An 11855-nucleotide genomic window follows, 5' to 3' on the forward strand; every position below is an offset into this window, starting at 1 on the left:
TTATAACTGCAGTTTTATTTTGCTCTGATCAATGGCCTTATTCTCTATGACACTGCAAACGCGTAACGCGGCCGTGTCATGTTATTTGTGTGAAATTTGTGTGGAATTGTATTCTGTATGCCAATTTCTATTGTATTGAACGTGACGCGATACGTTACGAGCTTGTTACGCACTGGGCCCTTATTCTGTATGATAGTGTAAACTCGTAACGCGGCCGTGTCATGTTATCTCCGAGAAATGTGCGTGGAATGGTATTCTGTAAGTCAAATTTCTTTAGTCCTAAACATGACGCGTTGTGTTACGTGCTTGTTACGCACTGTTAAAATAACGTGCGGGATAGAGAATAAGGCCCCAGAATATAAACTCAGCCCCTCATCATCTCACTGTTTTCGACTAAAGTGAAATTTTGACATGTTAAATAATTACAAACTATCCGAAATTTCGGGTATATCCGAAATTTTGGACGAAGTGTGGATGCAATGCGAAACTTTAACAAAAAAGAGCAAATACTTACGAAATAAAGGCTTACTTTACTACAGTAAATTATTTTTATTATGTATATTACATTAACTTGTAATTAATTTATTAAAATCAAAGTTTCTGGAGTCTCCTTTACTTCCAAAGACATAGTGAATGAAGCGTACTAGGCTAGGCGGTAGGTAGCAAGATGAGGCAAGATTTCCAATGCGAAAAATAATCTAAAAAATAGATTAGCTTTTTAGAAACATGCATTCAAGACACCATCCTTAAATTATCAACGTATCCTAAATAAAAATAGTAGATTATTAATAAGGCACATTTTTGCTCTGAGGGCCTCGCGTCAGGTAAGGCTGCCACTGGCTCTACTCTGCTCCATGATCTAGGGCCGACGCTTCCAGCATCCAACAGACATCTAGCAATCTTACCTATCCTCCAGTCTTGATCAGAATCTGAGATATGGCAAAGATATTTTAGCCCAGATCTATTCGTTCATAATTTCTACGTTGAATGTCATTAAACAAAGAAAAATGGATATAACTATCGGACTAACGATAACTGCAATGACAATTGCGTATGGCAAAATATTTGCCATTCTAATTGTAACACATAAATTATAGGGTATAAAGGAATTCCACAAACCAATAACAACTAATATTCAAACAGATTTTGATGTAGTGGACAAATAGCAGTTTTAGCAATATGCTAAAACACCTATTCGTTTTGAATAAGTGGCTTCGGTACTATGTTCTTTCAGAGTAACGACGAGAATTGCTGCATTTCTCACTTTATATGAAAGCTTATACGTTAATGGGCCTTGATCATCACTTAGCATTAGATTTCCCAACCTATTGAGTGCTTACTTTATGCTGCAAAAAAAATTTCAATCGTTTGAACAACTGGTGTTATTTCACATTAGCATATCGACAGAGTTTTGCTAATTCTAAATAAATGTTAAATGTGGATCCTGATCTCACTTATGACCCTAAAAACCTACCAATTAAAATATTAAATCAAGTTGCAAAATAATCCTTTATTACAAATTCACTACGTATAACTTATTTCAATTTCGCTTTAGATTAACAAATTGCCAAACAACCGAACGGCCACCCGCCCACAACACGAAATATAAGCGAAATCTTTCCACGCATCCATTATCCGCGCCCACAATGGCGTGTCAACAGCCAACGGGCATTCAGCCGAAAACTATAGGCATTGTATCTGAGGATCCTATTTTTCACCACGCCAAGGTTTAAAATACAACGTTACAAAATCTTTTCATCCTGGTTCCGTATTGTATAACATGGATTGAATCGCACTGGTGGATAAACTGTTCCCTATTGTTCGAATATCGAATTTAAAGAGTATTATTGTCAGCGAGTCGCGTTCCAGACTTCCTTTCATTTATTTCTACTGAGTAGTTCTTGGGGTGGCTGCAGCATTTAAACCAACTGCAACGGAGGAATGTTTATGCTATTACCTGAATTACTACTTCTCGAATGCAAGCTCAAGTTACTTACCGTTAAAGGTGCTCTATTGCCAGAGTTAAAACTCCTGTCGAAGTGGTCGTTAAAGTGTTTTATTCCTGTGAGGATAATGAACCGTACCTCGAGGTTAGTGCATTGCACTCCAGTCCATTCCAAAAACAGTGAGGTCCAACGCAAAACGCTGTTTTTCTTAATGGCTGACAAAATGACTCTAACTCGTTTAAGTACCTACTCTCACTCCACCTTTAGAGAGAACCTAAATATTTAGAAAGGAGCTTTAACGGACGCATTGAATATATAGATAATAATATCTAGGAACTTACTTAAGGCGATACCTCAAGGTCCATTTTCATACATTTTGTTTCGCCTTTAATCTGGGTAACTAAACAAGTATTGGCAAGTAAAGAATTTAAATTCACGTCTAGTTAGTGATTAGTTCTCGCAGTTGAAGAAAAATGTAAAAATAATTAATAATCATGGATATTTCGGCCTTTAAAATTTCGTCATATTAAATTTTAAAGGCCGAAATATCCATGATTATTAATTATTTTTACGTTTTTTCTTCAACTGCGAGAACTAATCACTAACTAGACGTGAATTTAAATTCTTTACTTGCCAATACTTGTTTAGTTACCCAGATTAAAGCCGAAACAAAATGTATGAAAATGGACCTTGAGGTATCGCCTTAACAAAGAGAATTATAATATTATAGATTACTTAATTACTGACATCTTTCTTAATAAACCCTAATCCAGTACTCGTTTCAAATAGAACCTCAAAGAACTGGCAAACACATTCGTCTTTAGAGTAGGAACATGTGAAAAATGTTCTAAAGTTTCCTATATTGGACACTGGAAAACCCTTTTTCCTCTCTACCTTTAATGTTTATATTACTGAGCAAAACCTCTAAAATATTTTAAATATTACGCAAAACAAAGCATAATCAATGATCTATAACGCATTTGTATAAACAAGGTTTAAAAAAGCTAATGAGCGAACTGAACCCAAAAATAAATTTCGTGCACAATGCAAAGAATTACAAAAATGGCTGAGATAATGGCGACGCCACGGGCTCTCGCGCGCGGAACTCTGTCGCTACATCGCGCCAATAATGCCCACAATACTTTCATTATATCATTTTAATTACTAGCTTTTTAATTTAATAGCCATTCGTATGCAATTTCGCCGCAGTTTTAATATTGAATAAGTAATAAAAAGTTCTGGCTGAAGTTGCCAACCGCTTGCCTTGGGGTAGTTTTTTTATGCAGAGGCAGAGGCAAACAGCTATAGTGCCTTGATAGTAATATCTCTGCTATTGTGCAAAGTATTCTAGAAACAAGTTAAATATAAAAATAAAACTGTATGCGTTAATTACTTTTTCGAAATGTTACGGAAAATAAACACATTGTGGCATTTTAAATGGTTCTCATGTGAAACTTTATACTTGGCCTTACGGTTATCACATCACGACAATTAGTAGGAACGACTTAAATTGTTCTCTGAAGCGGGAAGATTCTCGAGATTTCACAATTGTACGAGTATGTGCATACAATGTACGTGCCTATTATTCAGTTATGTCGCAGTGTTCTCTCTAATTTATTTAACCTGCATTGTTTTAATATGGCTGTTTTGTATCTACTTACCTAATAAATATGTTCACATTATTATTATTCACTAGCTTTTTCTATCAGACACGCAGTTGCGTAAATGTCCATTCTCTGAATAAAGTCACTCCATAATATTTCTGTGATAAAAGTCTTCTGCTTATAATATTAACCCGTCCCTATTCAACTACCCACTCATGCTGTCGAAACGCGACTCTTCACTACCACTCAATCAGAATTAATTTACAAATCGGTATGAATTTAATTATGATAAAACCTTAGCCCCTTGATATTAAAAAATTAAACGTAGAATATTTCCGATAAATGAATTTATAAATGGAATATCAGCCAGCAGTCGGCGAAGGCCGGTTGTGCCCGAGTGTGATCGACATCCGACAATGCGAGCCGTATCCCGGGGCATTTCAACTTTAATTAAACTGTCAGTCGCCCCGTGATGATCGTGTGTCCGATGCACCATTTTAGAGGTAAAAATTGCACGCAACGAAATGGTATTTTTTAATATTTTAATGTACATCGATGGTGGAAAATCACAGGATAATCACAGGTGAACTGGTTATTTCCGTGTATTCGCTTTTACTAGTGACTCCGCCTGCGTTAATCGTATTCCGGATTTGTACCGGAAATAAAACCCTAAATTACAATGGGGTAGTCCATAATCGTAACGCATAAGTTTACGTAATACATTCCAAAGACTATACCAATTTGTAACTACGCTTTGATGACTAATGGCAAGAATAAACCAATCACGCTAACTCATCTGTAAGCATGTCGAACAAACTTTAATCCATTTTAGCTGTGGTCTGTTGGTAGCGGATAAAAATTAATATCGTTTATTGGAAAAATCTTAGCGGAAGGGAAGCGAAGTGTTCCACCACCAATCGCGCTTGGACCGCATGGGATATCCAACGGAAGAACTATATTTCTTTGTATGTCACCACCCTATTTACCAACGCTTCGTAAGCATCTTGCCTATGAAACTGTTAAAATCAAATCAAAAAAGTGACAATTTTTGACGTCCGCTTTGGTGCTTCACACCGGCACTATGATTAACGGTCCTGCAAAGAGCTATGTACCGCCCGGAGCCGCGCGTGCGTTAAGGCCACCACTAAAGGTATCAGTGAACAAGACACCTACAAGTTAAATATTTTTAGATAAAACCTAATTTTCAAGTATGGACTTATTACTTAATTGCTGTCGTTGGATTACCTCAGTGGTGTCGGTAGGTACTTAGAGGTAATGATTGACACGCAGAGATCTCGGGTTCGAATCCCGGGTCGGTCAAAGTGATATTCAGTTTTTCTTTTCAGTATCAGTCTGGTTTCTGCGTTTTGTGTCCGATATGACGACAGACTTGTCCTCTTCTCACTCTCACTGAAAATACAGTAACTTTTCTTTAAATCGCTTTAGCTGTATGCCAACCTTAGAAAAAACAACATCCGGTTAAGTGCGAGTATATTTCATTAAAATAAATGAAAGGCTAAATTTGAATTACGTTATTATGCACTTAAGTAGGTCAATAATCTACCTACTTTATAGGCCAAAGCACAATATATGAGACTTGACTGAGGCTTTTAAAAATAAAGTTGACTACGATTGGTGATACAGTCCAGAGTTTAATACTAGTTACTTTTTCTCCCTTTGGATTGGGAGCGTTTGGACAATGACAGCAGGGTATCCCCGTCCTGTCGTAAGGCAACTAATAAAGATTTCGGATCATATTAAATCTATACTTATATTATATCGACGTATATAAATGAATATTGAAAAAGAAGTACTTAAGCAATAAAAAAGAAAAGGGTTACTAAAGAAAAGTAGGTACTATTACCTACTTAAGACTCAAGTCAGTGTGTTTATTCGTTTGTCTCTTGGATACACATTTTATACATCTGAGCTTAAAAGGTAGCAGAGCAACAGACACAAAACAAACAATAACTGTAATGAAAAATATATCTTTGAGTATTCATAAAAATATTGTTGGCATATTTTACTAAATTATTTTATTAAATTTTAATACGTTACTAGTTTTTAATACGTTACAGATTATTATATTATTATATATTTGAAGTTTCCGAACGTAAATTTTCTGACAGTTGACACATATTTTGACTGCAGTGTGTAATTTTTTGGTGAATATATTTGGCGCCAAACGTACGTTCAATGGAGCATTATTAAAATCGTTTCCTCAGCCTAAAATGCACGGCTGCTTCTTATATAAGTAGTTAAATACACCTTTTGTTTTAAGTATATTGTGGATTATAAATCATTACCATTACGCATCGCAAAAGCTATTCTTTTTTATATAGGGATTGTAAGCAGTGGTGGACAAAATTAACAATGCCCATCATGAAACCTGTTAGTAATGTGGCTCGGGTAGCGGGCAGGAGACCATTTAGAGTGTCCATAGAAGGTAACATAGGCTCAGGAAAGTCTACATGCATAAAGTTTTTTGAGAAATATCAAAACGTGGAAACACATACGGTAAGTCTTCTTATATTATAGCCTTCATTACGCCAAAATAATATAATAACGTCTAAATTTGTGCAGAAGCATAGAAACTACCTACTACACTAAATAAATTTTCCAGCCGTGTTTCTAATTTTATGCATAGAACAGAACAAAATCTGTTTAGTATGTGTGTGTTAAACAAAAACAATTTGCTGTCTCACTATTACAAAATTGCATGTTTTTAATTATGCCGGAAAAATGTGATAAATCATTTCCATCATGGTAAAGATTAGAAATGATAAGTCATAGTTCTCCTTTATTTATCTTTCTGGAATATTGGAAATTTTTACTGAAAAATACATACAATAATATCTGTTGAATTGTTAATTCATATATTATGAAAATGACAACTGACAGTGAAAAAGAAATTGTCTCTATATATATGCATTACATCTACTCTATTGTTGTACGAAACAAAAACAGGAATTACATTTTAAAGATTTACCAAATTAAATGATAATTAAATATGTAATCTATGTTTTCAGGAACCTCTCAATGAATGGCGTGATGTGAGCGGCCACAATCTGCTCGGTCTCATGTACAGTGACATGAACAAGTGGATGTTTCCATTCCAGCACTACGTCCACCTCAGCAGGCTGAAGATACAGACAAGCCCACCATCTAACCCTAACATCACTGTCAAGATGTTTGAAAGGTAAGAACAGTTTCTTTTTTTATATTCAACTTGGTAATATTATTATTATTACAAATAGTTTATTACAAATCAGACTTACATAAGAGCTTAAATTATTATATTATTAGCTTGGTAATATGATAAAAAGGTTTTAAGGGAATAGCAATTGATATTTTTCTATGCAATTGAATCATGAGATGAATGACACTGCGGCTGGGTTGCAAAAATTACCATGAATTTAAACTTTAAAACTGCTTTTATATTTTACTTTGTGAAGTATTTTAAGGATACACATTCATGGTATCACTATGGAATTATATGGAGTCAATTTGATATTGTATAAATAAATTAAACCACATATGTGTCTTTACCTCTGCTAATATAATGCCAACATTCTTCCATGATCATGCAAAATTGGACTTTAGTGCCATGCCAATTTTATGTGTTAATAAATCATGGTTTATTATATCAGGTCAGTACAAAACAGCCGGTTCTGTTTTGTGGAGAATGCCAAGAGACAGAACTTCCTTGAAGACCCTGAATACCACACATTATTGGCATGGTATGACTACACAGAAAAGTGCCTTGATATAAGCCTGGATCTCATAGGTAAGCATTTGTTGTATGCTTATGTTTAAACTATTGTTTGTACAGGAAGTTTATATAATGTTAATCTAAATAATATAGCTATAGGCAGATTGTGAATAAACAAGAAGCAATATGTGCATTGTAAGACTTATTTGTTTATAAACAAATGGTTAGTTCTGAAACTTTATTTGAATAATAATTTCTTATTTAACTTATTACTATTATTTTTATTTTGAAATAAATGTATAAGTAAATTATCCAAAAACTCATTTAATAAAATGTCCTTTGTTTTTTCAGTTTATTTAAGGACATCCCCACAAGTTGTGTTTGACCGTATGTTAAAACGTGGCAGGGCTGAAGAATCTGAAGTGCCTTTGGATTACTTGCAACAGGTAGCTATATAACTGTCTCTGTGAATACTTAATTAAAATAAACTGATTATGAAAGAAAAATAACTACATAAAAATCTGGCATAACATTGTGTTTAATACATTACATGAAAATTAAAACATATAGCAATAACTATATATACCATCAATGAAATTGAGTAGTTAACCAAAATTAATATATTTTCTTTCAGGTGCATGAATCTTATGAAATGTGGTTCAACTCACAAGATGTAGGGTGTGAAGTGTTGACTATAGATGCTGACAAATCAATAGCTTGTGTAAAAGATGATTTAGAAAGGTACACATACAAAGTATTGGGTGGAAATCACACTAATTAATTGTTAAAATTAAAAAAATATCAACATTTACAACCAGCATTATCGTAATCGTGTGTTAAATATTAGGATGTATTGTGACCAGTATGCAAAATGCTGATAAATGCTGCACGAAGGCAGCGCAAATTAGAAGGCGCCCTTAGTGCAAGATGCAATCTCTAAAATACTCTAAAAAGTAATCTTACCAAAAACATTTAAATGCAATGATTAATTTAGTGTTATATCTGACAAATTATATTGAGGTTCAAATATTCATAAACACTAGTAAGTTAAATACTGATTGAAATTACTTTTAATGCCAAGGAAGTTATTTTTATGTAAGAGGGAGTAATCACACTATAATTTGTTCTTCCATATTTAATATTTAAGATTATTTTAAGGAAATTGTTTATACATATAAAATCGTTAGACTATAATTTTAAGTTATTGCTGATGACAAAGCTGCCTCATAGTATTGCTTATTTTTAAATAATAAAACATGTTTGTAACTGAGATGATGTTTATTAATCACAAGGAGAAATAATAATTTACAATAATTCCTAGTTTTGAGGTCTATTTTGTAACTGGAGTTTTCACTACCATAATGTGTTTTACATGTCATATTTAGGAATACAAACGTTTAAAAACTTACCTTCTTCATTTTATCCAGTCCTATAAATGAAGGACTACTTAAAAATCATAGAAATTTTTTTTAACAAAACATAAAATATATTTAATAAATTAATATAATATAGAAGACAGGTAATGAAAAAAAAATACAATAATAATTATATATTTTGAACTTTACCTTATATACATACATGAAACTAAATTGATGCCTTGCGAACATTTTTATATTCATAGGTAACATAACCATTCTAACCTCAGCTGCAAAATAGACCTCGAAATACATTTACTACCACACCTATAATGATTTAACGGTACAGGTGATCTGCTCTGATGTTGGAGGCTATTTCACTCTCCCATTTATCTCCGTTTGATAACAGTTTCTCCTTATTGTAAAGAAGCTCTTCGTGGGTTTCCGTTGAGAATTCAAAGTTGGGGCCTTCGACGATAGCGTCTACTGGGCATGCCTCCTGGAAAAACACAATTTCGTGTTCAGTAATATTTAAAATAACATCTATGTATAGCAAACTGGATATGTAATATACTACAGGAAAACTAAAGCCGGGAGATAGTATCTAAATTAATTGGAGTAAATATATGTACTATTTTCTTCAAAAACTCATGGTAAATAAGATTAAAAATTACCCAAGCACACAATAAAGATGCATACATACCAAGATTGTAAGTCAGTAATCTATTTTCATTACAAATCATTTTAAAAATATCTTATTCATCAACAATAGCGTAGCTTGCCATACAGGGGCCCTATATCTATATTTGTTGGAGGCTCTTCATGGCAGTGCGAACTTTTGGGCGCCCGCTTAGGTTAACGTAGGTATGGGCCAAGAGGGGCACCAAGGCTTGGGGGCCCCATTTCACTGATACAGCTGAAATGGCGGTATCTACGCCCCTGTTCATCAAGCAATATTTATGTCATACAAATTACTTACTTGACAGAAACCACAGTAGATGCATTTAGTCATATCAATATCGTAACGCGTTGTTCGTCGCGAGCCATCCTTACGTTCTTCTGCTTCAATTGTGATAGCCTGGAAAAGAAAGTAATAAATACTATAAATAATTGGAAATTTTTAAACACGCTTTCATTACACCCTGTCTATTTGCAATGATAACATTATTATAATTTATATTGAAGAATCAACTGATCAGAAAATGCATCAATATTTAGGGTTACCTATACTCAGTGGTATTCTTAGCCAGCATAGTCCCAAAAGCCACAAATATTTTAGCCACAAAAGTATAAATCCCTGATTTAACAATTTTATAAACAGCTAGGTAAGATGTTATGTTCGTCAATAAGGAGGTGACCTAATAAACAGACCCTCGGCTAAGTTATTGCAGGAGGCCTCTCGTTTTACCACAAAGCCCCGGGCAATTGCCTGGTTTACCCTCATCTAAGACCACCACGGTATACCATAATATAAAACTAAAGACCAACACTAAGTTTCATTATCCTGGATTGCTTCAGTCCAATTTATATCCTATTAACACGCTTACAAAGCTGAACGAACACTGAGCTCTTGGTCATAAATAAACGAAAACCCACCTGCGCAGGACAAATAGCCTCACACAGTTTGCAGGCAATGCATCTCTCTTCACCTGAGGGATAGCGGCGGAGGGCATGCTCTCCTCTGAACCTGGGCGACAGGGGCCCCTTTTCAAACGGGTAGTTTATTGTTGCTGGTTCCTGTGGAAAATGACAAACTAAATATAAGATTCTTGTTATTTTCAGTTTATTTGTATGAAACCAAATAATGATTAAAAAAATATTTACATAACTGAAGGGTGCATTAAATACATCCTAATCAATAAACATGAGTCAATGTTTAAATAATTACTGTTGTGTTAATATAACTAAATACGAGTTGTTCAGCTTCGCTTTTGTAATATATGAAAGCAAACTGTTAAAATTAATCTTATTATTAATAAATAAATAATTAATATGTATAGTGTAGTAGGCTAAAATCTAATTATAATTAGTATCAGTACCTATATTTTGTGACGAGTTTCCTTTTGGATAATCTCATCTTTCACCACAGTAATATCATACAATCATAAATACAACTGAATAATTGATAAAAGTGTTCTGACAGAGAAATCTTAAATGTGAAACAAAACTTAATGAGTATTTACTTGCCATAAAACTTAAATATATTTTTATTAACTGTCCCATATTAGAGTATTTTAAATTTTCAAAAATATTTATTATAATTAATATGTGTTTCTCTTAACAGCAACAAAACAAAAGAACAAAGTTCACAATTTATATATTATAATAATTCGTTTTTTTTTACCTTGAAAATATGAGCCAATGTGACCGCAAATCCTCTAGCAAGTTCAGTCCAGAACAGAGTCTGAGCCGCTCTGTTACTCATCTCTGTCATGCTCATGTCCTGGAATTCACCGTTCACATACTTGAATCCGGGCACATTCGGCGGGTATACCTTCTCCGTCTTTCCCTCCGTGCTGTACTGGGCATGCCTTAATACGCCGCAGGCGCCTGATGCGCGCACTTAAAATAATAATAGTTTTTATTTTATTTTTATACTGTAGACTGCAGCATATCTTAAGGTAAGAAGCTATATAATTGTTCTATACACTACAAATGTACAAATAAAAAATGGCATGTAATTGATCTAAGTAAAAAACATTATTCGAAAAAAATTACGAACTAGACATTAAATTTCTGTTTCTTTCTGAGGTAACAAAATTATTCAAAGGGATTTTGTTATGCTTTTTTAAGGTTTGTAGCATATATAGTCCGATTCTAAAACACGCATTATAGGCGTAGAACTTTTAGTGCACATATTATCCTATTTAAAATCATAAAATTGGCACAATCTAAACAGTAAATACGCAATTTAGGTTATAAACAACAATTGCGTAACAGGTTAGTACATATTGTTTAATAATTCTACGAATAATAAATAATGGGATATATATTTACCGCGCGTTGACACCGAAAATATTTTTGCTAAGGACATATTTTCAAAAATTCGTTCGTATTGTTAGTTTCAAGAAAATAGAAACGAACGAACAAGAAACTAAACGTCAAACCAATTGACATTTATTTCTACTGTCAAGAGAATGTCAAGAAGAGGGTGTTGGAGTAACTGTCTTTTCGCCAGTTTAAATTGCAAAATGTTATGACGTGTAAATCCTATCCATTTCTGAACGTAAATGGGGGC

At 33.7% G+C, this 11855-nt stretch overlaps 2 protein-coding genes across 2 annotated transcripts; one reads left to right on the top strand and one right to left on the bottom strand.

Annotated features, from left to right (window-relative positions):
* Positions 1-5690: 5690 nt before the first annotated feature.
* Positions 5691-8532, top strand: LOC115448679 (deoxynucleoside kinase). Its single transcript, XM_030176189.2, has 5 exons — positions 5691-6067; positions 6580-6749; positions 7201-7337; positions 7614-7708; positions 7897-8532. The coding sequence occupies exons 1-5, from the start codon at positions 5924-5926 to the stop codon at positions 8041-8043; spliced, it is 693 nt and encodes a 230-aa protein (XP_030032049.2). The 5' UTR covers positions 5691-5923; the 3' UTR covers positions 8044-8532.
* LOC115448680 (NADH-ubiquinone oxidoreductase subunit 8) lies at positions 8526-11805 on the bottom strand. Its single transcript, XM_030176190.2, has 5 exons — positions 11615-11805; positions 10962-11179; positions 10214-10354; positions 9597-9695; positions 8526-9116 (listed from the first exon to the last, which is right to left on the bottom strand). The coding sequence occupies exons 1-5, from the start codon at positions 11649-11651 to the stop codon at positions 8955-8957; spliced, it is 657 nt and encodes a 218-aa protein (XP_030032050.1). The 5' UTR covers positions 11652-11805; the 3' UTR covers positions 8526-8954.
* Between the last annotated feature and the right edge of the window lie 50 nt (positions 11806-11855).

This window comes from Manduca sexta, chromosome 12 (assembly GCF_014839805.1).
Source record: "Manduca sexta isolate Smith_Timp_Sample1 chromosome 12, JHU_Msex_v1.0, whole genome shotgun sequence".
NCBI classification, from domain to species: domain Eukaryota; kingdom Metazoa; phylum Arthropoda; class Insecta; order Lepidoptera; family Sphingidae; genus Manduca; species Manduca sexta.